Below are 19,173 nucleotides of genomic sequence, written 5' to 3' on the forward strand. Positions count from 1 at the left end.
CATTTTACAAATGTTTTAGAAACGTTTGTGTGATATCAGATTTTACAAACGTTTTAAGAACATCTCAAAAACATTTATATTTGTCATAAATTTTCAAAAAACGTTTTAAGACATTTTAATATCTAGTCATGAAAAATGGTTAAATGTGAGAGAATGTCTTTTTCTGTAGATCTATATTTATTCACTTATCAACGGTCTCTCTCACGTACCCGCAAAATATGCGCAACTAAATATGCCTGTGACAATATCTGTGATCAGCAACAAACAAATCATGTGAGGTTTTGTCTTACTCATGTCTGCTATATTTACTTTAGACATTAAGTCTACAAATAAACTGTAACTGTTGTGAAAATGTTATATTACTGCGTTACCAATTCACAGCATTATGAAAACATAGTGTGCTGGCTGGGGAACTTGTGTTCAACTATAGGCTGTTGGAGTCGTAATAGGTACTCACTTTCAAACATAGTGATAACTTTTCATGAAAAATGTTCTGGCGTAACATTTCTGCAATGTGTTGAAAATGTTGCAATAAAATGTCATGAAATAGTATAGCCTATGTTATAGCATTGTAATAACATGTTATGAAAGAGTTTCGCCTGTTATAGCATGATGTTCTTGAATAACATTTTGAAAACATTTCAATAACATTTTGAATAGTTGTAAAACATTTCTAAAACGTTAATAAAATGTTTTGACGAAAATGTTTTTGCAAAACTATAATGAAACCTTTTCAAAATGTTTTGAAAATGTTATGTGTTAGCTGGGTATTTACAGCTGATAAGACTCAGCCCGACATAGTGTGTTGCCAGGTCATACGTAATAGATCATAGCTTATGGGTAGTTAAAGAGCTAAAAATAGACACACTGGTCATGGTTATTTTTAAGTTGATACCTAATAGATCATAGCTTATGCGTAATTGTGTAGTTGAAAATCCCAACTACCGACAACCCTAAAACTATAAATACTATCTCACGGTCTTTCTGAGCCTCTGACGGTTTACAAAACTGACTTATTGTTTGCCTTGGTTTTGGGTCAAGTGTCTTTCCATAAACAAAGAAGTATTCATGCATGGCAGATTCAACATCATTAAACGTTTGAATTGAATGTCCTTGTTTACGAAGTTCATCATTAATTAAATCTAATCTCTCCATTCTGCACCTGGCCCATTGTGACAATCGAGTTGTTCTAATGCTTTATTATGTCTTTTCTCCTTCTCTCCTTTCATACTAGAAAATAAAAAATTACTCCCTGAAAAAGCTAGAGCATTTACAATACATCCACCGACCATCATTGCAATTGATGCCATTTTGTGTTCAACAACAATACTATGTTTATAAAATATTCAAATGTTAAATTACTTCATTATGTCTACTGGGATAAGCCCTTGTTTGATTAGCATATCTTTTGTAGCTATTGCTAGACCTACATCTAGGCCCATCATACCGATATCATAACCATTAAAATCTAGCTTGGATGGTGTGGCTTTAGTTATCATTTTAGCTATACCGGCATAGCCAATGGCCAAACCTCTGACCACCGCTGAATGATACATTGCATTTACCAACATTTTACCGTCTGTAACTGGAGTAGTCATTGCTTTTATAACATTACATGAGAACTTATGGTGTTTTCTCTTCTCTGGTCTTATAAAACTATGTTCAGTGTTTGAATTATAGGCCCTTGCCTTCCTCGCTAGCTCACCCTACCTACTGGCTGCCACTTTTCAAGGGTTCTTAGTCACTCTGACTTGTGGTGCAATCACTTGTGGGGATTGTGCAATTGGTGTTTGTGGTGTTTCCACAATCGCTTGTGTTTCCTCGTTCACTTGTTGTATTTCTGTCTCCATTATTAGTAAGTGGGCACACATGTTTAAATTGACAATACCTAGCCATTATTAAAGCAGTGGTAAGTGGCGCTAAGAACATTCTATCTATCTATGATAAAACTCACAGCTTACTGCGCTTATAGCGTGTTCGATGAATGGGTCTTTCTCAACAGATTCGCATAAATACGGGCGATGTTCTGCGGGATAGGAAGAAACGTACTGTGTATAGTTGTAACATGGCTGAACCTATTGTTTTAGTCATGGTAGCTCCCAATCTAGACTCATAAGTGCGTACATTTTTTTAATCTCTTCATCGGTCATGTTATCTTTTTTTTCAGTGGTATAATTTTCCCCCAAATATTGGAATCATTTTCCACCGTCTACCAAAGCCGTGAGCCTTCTCTATGTTGATCTTTATGTTGATCGAAACATTTATTTACCATAGGTTCTGGCTAATCTAGGAGCAGTTGTACGATAAGTTCATCGCATTCCATAATGTAATACCTAAGGAGATATTTAAGTCTAACATAATGAAATATTGCATATCCAATACAGCCTGAAATAATAAACTATTGCGAAAGAATGAGGATTTCAAACCACATTATTGCATAATCACCGCTAATGTTCCATATATCGCATTTTTGCTATTTTTGCTAAGCAATTGCATAAGCAGCTGGTTGGTCAGTTTTTGATATGAGTTAACAGTACTTTGTTACCGCTAATAGTTTTCTAACTTTACCTCGCTCAAGCTTGGTAGGAATACTATCATTTTCTTGTTGACATTCCTCAAATTCATCTCGGTCTTTGCAATGAAACAGGGCTACCCATTTGGTCTGCTCTCTGAGATCTTACAGGACAGAGTTGTATTTTTGCATAAGTACCCAAACGCTATGCTCCATATGCCATCCGGAGAATGCTAAATATGAAAGCATATGGTTTTTTTTTGTAAGTTCTTTACTCGCACTGCGGTCGTCTATTATGAAAAGGGTTGATTCTCCTTTGTATTTTTCGTGACATACTCGTAAACAGTCTTGTAAACGATCGCCCAGATCAACTTTGTACACCCCAAGAACATTCATTACCCAATCTCTCGATAGGTATGTTTTATTAACGTTTATAGTCGGGCACAGAATAATAATATTGGCAAAAACACCCCGATAATGATCTCGTAAAATATCAAGAATAAAAGCTGTTTTTCCGCCACCCGTTTGCTTGCAAATGATAGCGCAGTGCGGTTCTTTAAGTAAAAGATTATTAAAAGATCACTTGCACGAAATTTTTCATTCTGTATATTAAGTTGTGCGTCCATAATCACATACAAATATATGTTTAATTTACCAGCCGCTTCGAAGAGCTTTGTTATCTGTATAGTAACAGCCCCACTGGCATTTTCTATTCTCCGCCCACTACCATGTAGTTGGTCATCATTTGTAGTTCGCATAGCGATACATCCACGAGAGACAAATCTTTCACGACTGCATTAACTTCTGGGCTTTATTTTATAGAAGGGAGTTTTTTAAGTTCATCCCACTGTTGATATGCTCGATTGCTTTGACTATATAGTTGATTAGGCACGCCCTCGATAGTCAATTCTACTTTTGTAATCTTGGGATTGTAGAACTTCTCGGTATCTCTTTGAAATGCTTCAGAAGCGTCCTCAAACAACATTAAAGTACTCTACAACAATCTAGCGGGGACGTTTAGATTGATATTCCACATTGTATCTCTTTTGTTACTGGTGATCTTTTGGTGTCGAAGCACGCGATCGTACAAAATGAATAAACTTCTGTTATACAGGTTACGAATTTGTCTTTCTTATTCAGGATCTGTTATCATATCATACTCCAGTGAGATATTATCAATAGAATAGCCAGCATCTTCAGTAGCTTTGATTACTCTTCTGTAGTCATTAAAAGTGAGTTTGTATTCTAACCTATCGCCTATGGATGCTAGATAAAAGGGCATGTGACTATCTAGTAATTCAAAGTTGAGCGGAATATAGAATCAGTTACCTAATCCATCAGCAGCAGCCTTATCTTCTACGATGGTATTATGGCCACTATCACCACCCACACGCAGTCTCATTGTGTTCCGATTACAAATACCTTGGTACTGTCAGTTTTCCCGTTCTTTAGCTGTTCTCCAGAGATCCATGTAACAGAAGTATACATTGCTATCGTCAATACTCAAAACTTCATTACCGCTAATTTTAATCGCGATTTTCTTAACAATTGCATGACCTATGTTCTGAACAATCTCTCTGTTGGCGTCGCCAGAAGTCAAATTAATTGTAAATGATAGTCGTGCAGTTCCTGGAACTATCACATCGTGAGTGCCTAGATTAGGAAAGCGAACCAGAAGTGTTTGATTCTGATCAATGGTACTCGGGTTATTAGTTATAGTTACAGACTGGCGAATTGCTTTGACCCCTAATGGATCCCGAAGTCTACATTGTGGGTTTAACTTGCATCCGTACTGAGAGGACATTGTTTATATTGAAATTATATAACCATATGTTTAATATAAAAATGGATGATATTAATCTAGATAACATAACTAATACTAGTACAATCGAAGAGGGAACTGATGAAACCAGCTTTATGAATCTTAACTTTTGAAAACAGCCGTTAATGATTATTACAATGCCTTAAAAGAAACTCCTATTGGTCGTGACTATTCAAAGTTTACAATAGATAGTAAAGGAATATTGCGACTGTGTGGCTCTCTGGATATTGATCTTATGAATTCTCGTACTTGTAAGCCCCTAGCCTTGTCTATGATAGCCAGTAAACATGGCATCAACATTGTTCATATTGAATAAGGTTTTGTTGACTACTCATGACAAAAACTTTCTGCGAAGACTCCTTAGGTTCTTCAGACTGTGTGTACTGAACTCTGTGCCATAGATAAAGATAATTTGGAAAAAAGCTCGAAGCTGGCCTTGGACGGACTCGGAGAAATTTTGGATACCTTTGGTGACCCCTGTTACAGGTACCACCATCCCTGAAGCTCACTCAGTATTTGGGAATTACGAGGCCTTGACAAGGCAATGAAAACAATGCGGGGAGAACTCATCAATAATAGCCAAGCTATCTGAACTCGACAAGCATATAGCTTATGAGAAAACAAAACTTGAACAGGCGGGCGATGAATTCAGTAGACGCCGTGTTGAGGAAAGATTGCATAACTTAGAAGACGAAAGATCGGCCTGCCTTGAAGCGGCTTCCACTGATAGAGAGGCATTCGTTCCAAAATCAGTCAAATTCAAGAAACTATTGATAAAGTCCTCAACGATGACACTACACTGGCCGATAAAATTAAAACATTGTTCAGAGAACAGGGAATAACCATTGCCAGTATTTTAACTGCTTTGGGATTTATTATATCGACTATGACTCTCGCGTTAACCGGTGATGGTGGACCACCTACACCATCTACTGATAAAAATGGTGTAAAAGAGTGGATAAAAAAGCATTTAAAAGCAGAAGCACTGGGAAAGCTCGCTGGGAAAGCCGCATCTACAGGTATAATAGGGAGTATTGTTTCCTGGCTCTCGAATTTATCAGCTAAGACCATCACTTGGCTTAGTCAAGACTTGTGGGCACTGATCGTAGCAATTGCCGGGCTGTTGTACTTATCCGTTAAAGACTATTTATCCAAATCATGAGTAAACCAGCCGTGACTCCACCTACTATAAGCGCTGTTTTTTCATCGATATGTTGTTGATTTTTAGCTGTAATATGTGGCGGCACTTGTGGTTGTGTATCAGTAGATGGCTGTTTCAGTGACTGTGGCTTGACTATTCCCGTTTCACCTGTGTTTGTTTGTGTTATTAATTCGGTGTTAATATCTGAATTTATACCTGGTTTTTGTTGATCGGTAGCAATAACAATTTTATTATTATAACCGATCACTTGACCGATCTTAGGTTCCATATTACCTGGAGACATGTTAAGTCCTGCCCCATAAACGTAGTCTACTTTGGATTGAGCGTACTGTAATACATCTTGAGAACGTTTTATAGAAGATGGTATGTCAACTGGTGAATTAATAGCATCCTCTACATTGGCGACAAACATTTTGTGCATCGAGCGCCGTCCCAGAACCAATTATTCCCGTTTGTGTTTGCGATTGTGCACCAAGAATTGCCCATACTTAAGTTCTTATTGATTCATTAACTCTTACAACTCCTTGGTTAGTAAAATTATTTTCTGTTTTATCATACGGAAATTCATTTCAAGCGTTTGTGGTATCGTTTAGCTGCACAAATTTTGTAACAATATAAGGCAAACCACTCTTAAAACTCATAAGATCTCTTCTCCAATCGTTACTTGAAAGTTCCCAACCATGATAAAGATTATGCATTCTTACAAAAAGATTGTTTTTCTGTAACAACTTAAATGGATTGAATGGTTGATGAGTTTTTTTTAACTAAATCATCACTTTCTTCTTTAACAGTTTTTTGTCCACTGTAAGGAACACCTAGACCATGTTTAGGTCCTTTAATACGCCAATCTTTACTCGTAGAAACATTAAATTCCTGACAAATACGCTCATATGCAAACCTATTGTATGGATTATTTAAGGAATTCCATGCTCGATCCTACGGTAATGGGGCACTAATTTCTTTAAGTATACGTCTAATCTGATAGTACACATGAAATGATAAAACAGACTTATTTAGTTCAAATCCTGGGGCATAAAGAGATACACTACATACTGTTGTGGCGCACCATATGGCAAAGTTTAACTGGTTTTGCCAAAATTGCATTGGATTGTGGAACCAATCATGCACCATTTTATCGCTAGTTGCCATGACCCTGTATTTTTCAAAGATATCAGGGAAGTTAACAGTGGCTCTTACTAAAATGAATGATTCGTAATGTAAGTTTATTTCATATTTAAGTTATGATATAGTATCTTTGTATATTTAATATGTATGTTAAGCTCCCGGGAATAACAAATGGCCAGTCTATTCAACTGCTTCATGCTATCAATAACTCGACTGGGCAACTTGAAGTTGCTCTCTGTGATGTAATGTATTACCCGTGGTGGACCAATATAAGTGCTGCGAGAAAAAAAAATGGGTTAACACTAAATGTTGTCGGTAGTGGACACAAAAACATTGATATATCTGATGGGTATTACAGGGTATGCTTACTCAATGATGAAATGTTTAAGCCTAATGGAATTAGTCTCACACAAAATGAGTCGAATGGGATGCTGATTTTAAGCGCTGGAGAAAAGGATGTAATTCTTCACAGGAACTAAGGAATAAATACACTTGGATTAACAACAGGATATATACCACTCAACAAAACAGTGTATGGAGTTAAATTACCCAATTTAGTTCCCTATAAAGAGTTGTGCATCCATCTTGATCAGATCAGTACAACGGATAATATTCAAATCGAAAGTCCTTCAACTCTGCTAAGAGCTATTCCAGTCAAAGATGAAAACTACAATAGCCGTAGAACAGAATCTTTCCTATCATTACAATATAAAAAGTTAAAGCAGGGTATTATTTCAGACCTCAAAATTTCTGTATTAGATTAAAACACCAACCTGTACATATAGGATACTTGAGTGTAACACTCCATATTATAAATAATGGTTGATTCATCAGGCCCTGGAACGCATAACCTTAGACAATGTAATACAATTGCGCTTTCCGATCTTGAAGACACAGAAGGATTCGATAAACCCGGTACCGATGGCAAGTTATACGCTTTACACTTACAAGATAATGAAAACAAGCGGAAAGAAGTTGTATTCACAGCTAATCTAGGAGATTTAAGTGATGTCGACATTAGTAAGTGTGTTAGCCTCTCCCCTGCCAGAAAACCCAGGTCATATGTTATTGAGTCGTCCACCATTAGAAAATGTTACGTTAAATTTGGTTACTGAATTCAATGATATAAAACAGAACTTGAATGCTATACCTGATCTTTCTACAATTATCATTGAAGATGCTCCAGAAGATGCCTTCGAGATATTACCAGGTCTATCAATTAAATGGCTCAAGAAACACGAGTGTCAACGTTGTAATATTATTTATATGGGAGTATCACCCGGGGTCCAAGCTAATAAAATGAAAGCATTTTTCTTTCTAAGATATTTATGCCACATAATATACAATTAATAGGGTTGATGTATACTCTCAAAACATTTAAGCAGGACCAATTAAAAAGCTATTATATGATATAATAATATACATTATGGGTTTATATACAGTTCTTGATGAAGCCTCTGAAAAGATGGATACTGATGACGGATTTTGATTACATTAAATAAGCGACATAAAACATTGAATAGAGAAGGAGAGGGAGTTGAGACTTGGATTGTATAAAAAGTATCTCAGAGCTGTGAACGCTCTCGACTGAGTTGACACTGCGCTTGTAACAGCTGGCATGGGACTCAGTGTAGCCGGTGTTGGTTTATTATCAACTATAATTGCCGCGCCTATCGTACTTGGAATGGAAGTACCTGCCGGAGTCTAAGGACTGGCAGGAATAGCGATAGAATTTATTTCTCTAAGTTGCAAAAGAAAGCATTAAAATATGATAATATTCGGACACTCGCTGAAGCAAGACAACAAGCACGTCAATTATTCCATGCCAAAACCAAAGAACTGGTTGGAGATTGAAAACAGATTGCTTGATCACATTTAAACAAATGCTTACATAAGTCTATAATAATGTTAACAAAAACATTTATGCCCCGGGACAAAATTATCAAATGGAGAGAATTACCATATATATATACTCTTCAAAAAAAGAAACTTGACACTGACTTTCAAAATGTACTATAATGCGATTGTTTCAAAATAGGACACAGAAACCATAATTGAAACACTGTTTGAAGATCAATGTACACAAGGTTCAAAACATTAATCGTGTCCCCTAGACAGACACACGTACACGATACAGTTAATGTCACAGGGGTACAGAAAATGTCAGTATCGGTTGTGCCCACCACGTGCATCAATCACCGCTTGACACAGACGACCCATAGATGCAATCAATTTGCCAATAACACGCTGTTGGATGTGCTGCCATTCATGCTGAAGTGCATCAAGAAGCGCCGGAAGTATTTGGGGCGGTGGATTCCTTTTGTGAACGCGTTGATCCAACTCGTCCCACAGATGCTCAATCAGGGATAAATCTGGTGACCGGGCTGGCCAAGGTAATGTCTGGATGTTGTTGTGCTGTAAGAAGTCCTGACAAACATGTGCAATATGTGGTCAGCGTTGTCCTGCTGGAACTGTCCGCCATGAACGTTGACGTGACGAAGAACGTAAGGCTGTAGGATCAAGTCTCTGAAACACACACCTGTCAATGCACCTGCCATATGCACGAAAGGCGTCCTATCACCGTGATGAATTCCGGCCCATACCATGACACTTCCACCGCCAAATGGGACAATCTGCTGCACACAGTTGGGGGCGTAACGTTCACCCCGATGTCTGTAGACACGTGCGCACCCATCAGCACGTGTAAGTAGGAAACGGGACATTTCTCCACCTTGCATGTGCCTATCTAACCCTCTGTTGGCACCAAAGCAGACGGTGCGCCAGATGATGTGGGGTCAATACATGACGTCGAACAGGTCTTCGTGCAAAAATTCCAGCCTCCCTCAGTCTCTTGCGTACCGTTTGATCTGATATTCTGCGTACCCCAGGGATCTGTGTGGTTGTAGACGTGGCTGTGGTAGTGCGGTCTCGGAGGTGTCGCAGCCGGATGTATCGATCTTGTGTTTGGGTTGTCACCCTTGGTCTTCCTGACCTTGGTCTGTCGTCAACTCTGTTGGTGTTGTTGTATCGGGTCCACAGTGCGGAGATTGTCTGTCTGGATACGCCAAAGTGCCTGGCCACTTCTTGCTGAGTTACTCCAGCTTGTAATCTCCCAATGGCGTTGTTCCGCTGAGCTGCATTCAGTCTTGGCATTTTGTCACCACCTCTACTGCCGTTATAAGGACTGCATGAACAGTCGTTGATGTGGATTTTTATACCCATTCAGCAGGGGGGCCTGCATGCCTAAATGCAGGATCCTGTGGTGCACGTTTTTTACAGGCGGTTGCGTTTGGATGAAGCTGTAAAATTGATCCCCAAACACTACGTTTATGTGCTTTGAATGTGCTTTGAATGTTATAGAGACATCATCTTTCTGTTTGACTTATTTGGTTCTCATTTAATGTAATTATTTTAGATATTTGGCAAAAAGTGGTTTTACATCTATGTCAAGTTTCTTTTTTTTGAAGAGTATATTATATCAGTGATGTCAAACCAACCAAATACAGTCATCAAATGTTTCTTTTCAATTTCGAAAAAGAGTATATAGTCTGGTCTCCTAGTAAAATGAACGTAGAACTTAATAAAAACGTTGAATATCACTTTGTTCAAAATAATGGTATGCGTATAAGTAAAAATAATAGAGAATATTTTCATTACACTTTAGTTTAGTCTCATGACGATCGTTGAATCGCATCATCATTTTTGCATAAAAAATTCCCTCTGTAGTAGCAGTATAGGTATATAAATCTGGCTCCAGTGGAGTTGCGGCAGAACGCTCATTGTCTATACTACTGATGTGTTTTGGCCGTTTTCTCCAATATGTGGGACACGTTTTGGCAAAGCGCCGTTTTAACCATAGCATAACCACTTTTCAGCCGGTGTTGTCCCTGCTGCTGGGAGAAGACCTGCAAGCGTGTTTGGGAATCCCAACTGACGGGCGGAAATGTCGGAAACAGATAAAGCCCAGACCTCGACCCCGGGTGGTGACACCATCTTTGGCAAGATCATACGCGGAGAGATACCTACCAAGTTTCTATTTAAGGACGACGTGGTACGTGTACATGCGTGTGTATAAAATGTATTGTAACATGTGTATAGTTATATATTTACATATGGAGAAGGGTCCTCGTGTCAAGGCTTTATTAGGCTATCCGGAATATATCTAGTGTGCTCCAGATGAATGACTGAACTCCCAACACGCTCGCCATACTGAATCTGATAATCATCACAGGCTCAGTGTAAGTGGGAACGTTGTCACGCACTGAAACTGTTCTGTTATAAAATCTATGTCTTACTACAGTAACATGGTTCCATTAACTCCACCTACAAACTGACATGAATGTAAGCACATAGCCACTGATACTATTCGTTTCAATATTATGTGCTTTCGTTTTCGGCTCTGGCTCGAGTTATCGGGAGCGGGTCAAAACGGCCTCATGTCAGAATGGCCTCAAAAGGTAAAGTCAAAACGGGCACAGAAAAAGTCAAAAGGGCCACAACCCATAATCATAACGGCCACAACAATAAATAAGGAAGACAAACTCAAGTATTGTGTCACAGTAATTGTACTCAATCCTGCAAGTAACTGACTCAATTTGGGATTAATCGTCGACTTCTCAAGTCTTGTATTTTGTCCACGGGGTAGGTAGGGTTTAATAAATAATAAGAAGTTGAATAATGTTAAACCATCATACCCAAAAAATTGTAAATGGTGGAGGATAAAGTAACCTACTATAGTATATAAATAGTCTATATGTGTAAAAATATATGTGTAGGTATATGAAGATTATTAAAATATATATGCACTATAACTTAGGATGTAGTAGATATATATATGATTGGGTAGGGTATATACAGGTTATCACGTGAGTGTGTATGGGGATGATAAATATCCTGTATTAGGAATAAACATTCATGGTGTTTATTCCTAGTATGAGTAATATAATATGAGTGGGGAATAGTATGTGACTGACAGCCGTCAAATACCAACAAAATAACATTGTTGCAATGTTTTTCGGTGAAACAAGAGGACTTCAAATTTAAGCAAACATTGTTATGATATTATTCAGCGAGACCAGTAATCTACAAAGTATGAAATTATAAGAATTGAACGTCAGTTTGGATGGGTAAATTGAAGTGTGAAGTGTGAGCGCTGGTTAAACTTTTGTGTGAACCTTCGAGCTTTTAAATTGTTCACACTTCAATAAACCCATCCAAACTGACTTTCAATTCTTTATTATTATTATTATTATTATTATTATTATTATTATTATTTTGTTGTTGTTGTTGTGACTATGGGTTTGTGGTCATGTTGACTCTTTTGGGGTTGTTTCTGACATGAGGCCATTACCTTTCCTTTTTTGGCTTCCATGTCAGGCCCTTGCCTTGTCACATCGTTACCTTGCCTACTCTCTCTACTGGGTTCTGTCATTAACTTGCATTCTCTGTCTGCTGTGTGATGTCTTTACCTTGCTGCCTTCTCTCTGCTGTGTGATGTCGTTACCTTGCCTTCCATGTCTCCTATGTCATGTTGTTACCATGCATTTTCTGGCTGCTGGGTCCTTTCGTTACCTTGCCTTCCCTGTCTTCTTTTACACGTTGTTGACTTGCCTTCTCCGTCTGCTGTGTCACGTTGTTGTTACCTTACCTTTTCTGTCTGCTGTGTCACGTCGTTGCCTTGCCTTCTCCGTCTGCTGTGTCACGTTGTTACCTTACCTTTTCTGTCTGCTGTGTCACGTTGTTTCCTTGCCTTCTCCGTCTGCTGTGTCACGTTGTTACCTTACCTTTTCTGTCTGCTGTGTCATGTCGTTACCTTGCCTTCTCCATCTGCTATGTCATGTTGTTACCTTACCTTTTCTGTCTGCTGTGTGATGTCGTTACCTTGCCTTCTCCATCTGCTATGTCATGTTGTTACCATGCGTTTTCTGGCTGCTGGGTCCTTTCGTTACCTTGCCTTCCCTGTCTTCTTTTACACGTTGTTGACTTGCCTTCTCCGTCTGCTGTGTCACGTTGTTGTTACCTTACCTTTTCTGTCTGCTGTGTCACGTCGTTACCTTGCCTTCCCTGTCTTTTATTACACGTTGTTGACTTGCCTTTCCGTCTGCTGTGTCACGTTGTTACCTTACCTTTTCTGTCTGCTGTGTCACGTTGTTTCCTTGCCTTCTCCATCTGCTATGTCATGTTGTTACCTTACCTTTTCTGTCTGCTGTGTGATGTCGTTACCTTGCCTTCTCCATCTGCTATGTCATGTTGTTACCATGCGTTTTCTGGCTGCTGGGTCCTTTCGTTACCTTGCCTTCCCTGTCTTCTATTACACGTTGTTGACTTGCCTTTCCGTCTGCTGTGTCACGTTGTTAGCTTGCCTACTCCGTCTGCTGTGTCACGTTGTTACCTTGCCTTCTCCGTCTGCTGTGTCATGTTGTTACTTTGCCTTCTCCGTCTGCTGTGTCACGTTGTTACTTTGCCTTCTCCGTCTGCTGTGTCACGTTGTTACCTTACCTTTTCCGTCTGCTCTGTCACGTCGTTACCTTGCCTTCCCTGTCTTCTATTACACGTTGTTGACTTGCCTTCCCCGTTTGCTGTGTCACATTGTTACCTTACCTTTTCTGTCTGCTGTGTCACGTCATTACCTTGCCTTCTCCGTCTGCTGTGTCACATTGTTACCTTACCTTTTCTGTCTGCTGTGTCACTTCATTACCTTGCCTTCCCTGTCTTCTATTACACATTGTTGACTTGCCTTCTCCGTCTGCTGTGTCACATTGTTACCTTACCTTTTCTGTCTGCTGTGTCACGTCATTACCTTGCCTTCTCCGTCTGCTGTGTCACATTGTTACCTTACCTTTTCTGTCTGCTGTGTCACGTCGTTACCTTGCCTTCCCTGTCTTCTATTACACATTGTTGACTTGCCTTCTCCGTCTGCTGTGTCACATTGTTACCTTACCTTTTCTGTCTGCTGTGTCACGTCATTACCTTGCCTTCTCCGTCTGCTGTGTCACATTGTTACCTTACCTTTTCTGTCTGCTGTGTCACTTCATTACCTTGCCTTCCCTGTCTTCTATTACACATTGTTGACTTGCCTTCTCCGTCTGCTGTGTCACGTTGTTACCTTACCTTTTCTGTCTGCTGTGTCACGTCGTTACCTTGCCTTCTCTGCTGTGTCACATTGTTACCTTACCTTTTCTGTCTGCTGTGTCACTTCATTACCTTGCCTTCTCCGTCTGCTGTGTCACATTGTTACCTTACCTTTTCTGTCTGCTGTGTCACGTCGTTACTTTGCCTTCTCTGTCTGCTGTGTCACATTGTTACCTTACCTTTTCTGTCTGCTGTGTCACGTCGTTACCTTGCCTTCTCTGTCTGCTGTGTCACATTGTTACCTTACCTTTTCTGTCTGCTGTGTCACTTCATTACCTTGCCTTCCCTGTCTTCTATTACACATTGTTGACTTGCCTTCTCCGTCTGCTGTGTCACTTGATTACCTTACCTTTTCTGTCTGCTGTGAAGTGTCATGGCATTAGTACTTTATTTTTCAGTGTGTTGTGTTCAATGACATCAGCGCCCAGGCTCCAGTCCACTTCCTTGTTGTACCAGTGAAACCCATTGAACGCCTTGCCACTGCAGAAGATGGAGACAAACAGGTATCAAAGGAGCATTTCATACATGGGGAGTCAGGACATCATATTAGGGCTGTAACCAATACACAAAGTGGCAAATAGAATAGGAACATGTAACAAATGCTAATTAGTATTTGTGAACTCTTTTGGCTTTGTGTATAATATAATGCAGCCTTTCCTGAAGAAATGAATGAGTCGTATATTTCTCAGATTATGAGGTATCAACATTTTGTACAGTTTTCAAATGTGTCAAATGTGTTTTCAAAATTACCCCTATTTAAATAATGATGACTCCCCGAATACAATCCAACCTCAGCAATGTCGGAAAACTCCGTTTTATGTTCAGGGGGGTTAAGTTTGGTATTCTTATAATTTTCATGTGGATTATCTGCACCTTTTCTCCCAATATCTAATGTCACATTTCTCCCACCTTTGGGTGCAATTGTTCGGCCATTGCGTTCATCTGTGCTGTCCAGCTACATCAAAGGAGAATAACTCACTAGACACTTTCTTCTCAAAAACAACGTTGTCCTATTTACGACATCAAGTTGCGAGCGTATGGTCGAATCTCAGAAATGATGTCATGATAATTCAATGTTTTAATGTGAATTAATGTTTTAATGTGAATTATTCATCCTTCATTCTTCTGATCATGTAGCTTTCTTATATTTCTAAATAGATATAACTGTGTAGTTATACATGCAATGATTTTTTATTTTGTTCCCAAAGCAAATACAATTCCGCTTTTTGTACCCAAACTAGCCTGTCATCAATGTATGTACTGGAATACACAGTCCTGGTATTACCTTATCCCTTCATGTAAAGTGTTCCTGATTAGCTGGGTTGATGTTATATTCTAGTTTATTAGGTTTTTGAAAATTTCGGGGTAGAATAGGTCTTGATACGTTCTTGCCGTAAAAGGCGATTATGCTTGTCGTAAGAGGAAACTAACGGGATCGGATGGTCAGGCTCACTGACTTGGTTGATGCATGTCATAGTATCCCAATTGTGTGGATCGATGCTCATGATGTCAATCGCTGGATTGTCTGGGTGCAGGCTCAATTATTTACAGACCGCTGTCACATAGCTTGAATATTGCTGAGTGCGGCGTATCTGTATCTGTATTTTTTAAGTATCTGTATCACTGTGAGTCCAAATATGAGTATTTCTGAACATGGTTCAAGTACATAGCTTGAAATTTGTTCAAAAATAATAATCGTCAATAATGACTTTAATTTGATATATTTCAGACCAACAACTGACAACTAGCATCTTATCTGACCTTGCATGCATCTGTTTTGACACCTTTTATAAGTGGCCCAGAACTAACTTGATACACATGAAATACAAACAAATTTTCTGCGGGGAAATTAGTTCTTTATTTCTGTATAATGCAGCAATGTATGGGAATTATCATGTGCAGGTTGGTCTTGATTCTTTCCCCAGATTCTGGGGCACCTGCTGCTCGTGGCCAAGAGGGTGGCTGCAGATCAAGGTTTAGATGAAGGCTATCGGGTGGTAATCAATGATGGTCGGCTTGGAGGGCAGTCTGTGTACCACTTACATCTGCATGTGTTGGGGAAACGTCAGTTGGCCTGGCCACCAGGCTAGAAAGACACACTGACACAGGCCAGGGTAGTCTTCTCTACTCACCTTTTTGTCTTGATACCTTTGTGTTCCTTTTATCAGTAAGTTCATCAGTTCCCAAATAGGGGAATTGCATCACAGAATCCTGGCGAATAAAATGTGAGCATAAACCCTTGTTTGTAGTATATCTCCCAAACACACCTTGATGCAGGATGCAAGTTTGATGCCCTGTTTCAGCAATTAAAGCTGAAACCTGGCCTGCTTATCCAAATATTTATAGGTTTCCATCACAGAGTTCCAGAAGGCTATTTGAGCAATTGAGTTTTTTCTCGAAGGTTTTTGTTCTAATTGGGTTATTACACATTTTGAGATTTCCCAAAAAATGAAATGATGTTTTAGATATGTACATATAGGCTTGACTCGGAAAGTAAAATAGCTCGTAAAAAGCTTCATTGGGTATTAACGTGTGCTGTTTTCATACAATTAGGTTATCATTTAATGCATGCGTTTCTGTTCACAAGTTAATTGGGTTTTGAATAGTTTGGGGGGATATATAACAAAATATGCAGCTTATCTGTAGCTCTGCCATCATATTGCTGAAATATTGCTGAGAGTTCACTGGCAGTCAAAGGGGCATACAACTTGTATGTAATTAATTGTATGCACTGAAGTTATATGCAAATGGGCATTCACTTGTTGAGGAGTTGCATAAAACTTGGATCTGGCGAGATATCTGACCAAAAGCATGGAAACTGGCGGCAAAACATAACCACTGGAACCCTTGTTGCCACACCTTTTATAAAAGTTGTGAATAATTGCAAGAATTAGTTTCAGCTGGGAACAGGGCCATCCTCGGATTCTGCAATTAATCCGAGTTGTATAGTATTGAGTTTTCTACACCATGGTGTAAAATATAGACTGATTTGAAAAGCAGACAGTACTGATGTTGTTTCCTGTTTTGCTGACGAAAACAACTGTAAAATATTGCCTCTTTTAAGGGTACACTGTTAAAGGCACAATGTGACATAATTATTGTGTTATAAATTTGTATCTCACACTTGTCCAGATACTAGTTAATACACTATCTTGTCACAACATTGTTGGATTGGTAACGTCGTTATGCAACGTTGTCACAACATTATTTCACAATGTATTGCAATTTCCGTTGTGAAAACGTGAATTGGACATCACATGACGTTTTGTAACAACATTCTGAAACGCTGATGAAGCATTACTTTCCTATATATTCGGCATTTGGATTTTCATCCCTTAATACTAAAATTCCAGAACGTAAGTGCGTCTCTCTATGACAGCGTTAGTATTATGTTATATTGTAGTCATTCCACAACGTAACAACAACATTGCAATTTACGTTGTGAAAACCTTGTGCATCGGACATCAAAAATGTTTTGGATAAATAACGTTTAGCAAACCACTTGCAGATCTACCACCACCTAATTTTATTTTTTGTCAAACATAGATCAATTAAGGAAAATAAAGCTTATTGAAATTTAAGCTTACATGAGTAAGATAAAACTCCACGTGTTTTGTTAGTAGCTGTTTACTCATAGTAATATAGCAATATAGAGTAGTGGCCAGACCCTCCAACTGCCAACATACCACTCCCCATAGTAGAACAAAGCAAACTTATGTTTTTGTATGCAACAGACTCGAAAATTATGTTTGTGGTCAAATGTTTTGGTGGCAGATACTGTTTTTGGGTCAAAATACACTTTTCTGTTGTAGAAATAGAGAAAATCAAATATAATCCCCTAAAAAGGTAGTGTTTGCATCTGGTCCTTAATTTTATCATTTATGTGATAGTTTACACATAGAAGACTTGAATTATTTGATTGATTTTTTTTTAATTATAGCCTCTCACGTATTGAGTTACCGGTAAATTATAGCCAAAATATGGTCAATTTATTTCTATTTTCATTTTCCAATTATTGGAAAATGAACCGTAATCAATTGTTAGCATTATCAACCAAGACATTAGATATCTCAAAATGAGCCGACTCATCTTATGATGAGATGACCGTGTTCATATTACATACAATTTTTATGATTTGTAAAAAGATTGGTAATTATGTTATCCCACCCCTATTTTGTGAAAATATATTTTTTTTATTCCCATTGTTAATTTCATTAATAATAGATTTACACCACACATACATATCACTGTTTGCAAATACCTTTTCTATATAGGATATGATTATATAAGTTGGCCTAAAATCAATGATTATTTAAACCACTGAGGAGGTACATTTGAAGGTCAATGTCAATTTGAAGGTCAAGTTCTAAATTAATACATAAATAGTTTTAACAATGCTACAAATGCACATGCATTACTGGTTCTGGGTATGCTTGGCAAAGCCATATAGAAAATACGAGGAAACAAACATAAAATGGGCACAAGATCTAAATAACTGCCTCCTCAAAATGGACAACAAAAGTTCCTGTGAGACCAATATTTTAGTGTATTTTTCAAACAAGTACAGTTTGGTATCAGTATTGTAGTACATGTATGGAATCAAGTCACAAAAACGCAACTGCCACAGAAAAGCATGCATTCCATGCAAAAATTGACTTTTATGCAAGCCCCATGCATTTCACCACCCAGAATGGGTATAAAAACGTGCGTTAACGGGATTCCATATGCATTGTTTAGCATCGTGCTGACAACAACCACTCAGAAAAACAACAATATTACGCAATTATTCAACATTATGAAATGCCACGCCTGTCCGAAAATGAGCATCTGCGAGCAAGACAATTTAACGTCCACAGAAACACCAGTTGGTGTTTATGGCAACGTTGGCAACAGACGAATGCAGTCAGAGACCATCCTCGGAGTGGCAGGCCACGCGTAACCAATAATCGCCAAGACAATTGGATTCGAACGACACACCTACGAAATCAATTCCAGCCAGCAACAGCAGATGTGCAGGGATTATCGCCAGAAGACCCGTCAGACGTCCCATTTTGACAGGAAAAGACCGTCAAGCACGTCTACAGTGGTGCAGACAGCCTCTACGCTGGACGGCCATGCAATGGGGACAAGTTATATTCACTGACGAGTCTCGTTTTCACCTCAGCCACAGCGATGGACTGATTCGAGTGTACCGACGTCGACGTGAACGTTACGTCAATCATTGTGTCATTGAAGAAGATCGTTTCGGGGGCGGCAGCGTTATGGTATGTTGTGGGATTACAGCAAGACAGAAGACCCGTTTGATAGTGGTAGAGGGAAATCTCAATGGACAGCGCTACCGCGACGAGATCATCGCCCCTGTTATTCTACCGTTTTTGCGTCGTCATGGCCCAGGCATTACCTTTCAACATGACAACGCCC

At 38.9% G+C, this 19,173-nt stretch overlaps 1 protein-coding gene across 1 annotated transcript; it reads left to right on the forward strand.

The window, feature by feature from the left end:
* Window positions 1–10,480: 10,480 nt before the first annotated feature.
* On the forward strand, window positions 10,481–15,996 carry LOC139460585 (adenosine 5'-monophosphoramidase HINT1-like). Its single transcript, XM_071242057.1, has 3 exons — window positions 10,481–10,672; window positions 14,151–14,255; window positions 15,678–15,996. Exons 1-3 carry the CDS (start codon window positions 10,565–10,567, stop codon window positions 15,840–15,842), a joined length of 378 nt encoding a protein of 125 aa, XP_071098158.1. The 5' UTR covers window positions 10,481–10,564; the 3' UTR covers window positions 15,843–15,996.
* Window positions 15,997–19,173: the final 3,177 nt, after the last annotated feature.

This window comes from Haliotis cracherodii, unplaced genomic scaffold (genome assembly GCF_022045235.1).
Source record: "Haliotis cracherodii isolate W230 unplaced genomic scaffold, xgHalCrac1.p SCAF_14, whole genome shotgun sequence".
Lineage (NCBI taxonomy): Eukaryota > Metazoa > Mollusca > Gastropoda > Lepetellida > Haliotidae > Haliotis > Haliotis cracherodii.

Bases quoted from the DNA above. Each gene is read 5' to 3' on its own strand.
- LOC139460585 (XM_071242057.1), top strand. From the start codon at position 10,565: ATGTCGGAAACAGATAAAGCCCAGACCTCGACCCCGGGTGGTGACACC. The intron at 10,673-14,150 runs GTACGTGTACAT...TTTATTTTTCAG, and splicing joins TTCTATTTAAGGACGACGTG to TGTGTTGTGTTCAATGACAT. The intron at 14,256-15,677 runs GTATCAAAGGAG...TTCTTTCCCCAG, and splicing joins CAGAAGATGGAGACAAACAG to ATTCTGGGGCACCTGCTGCT.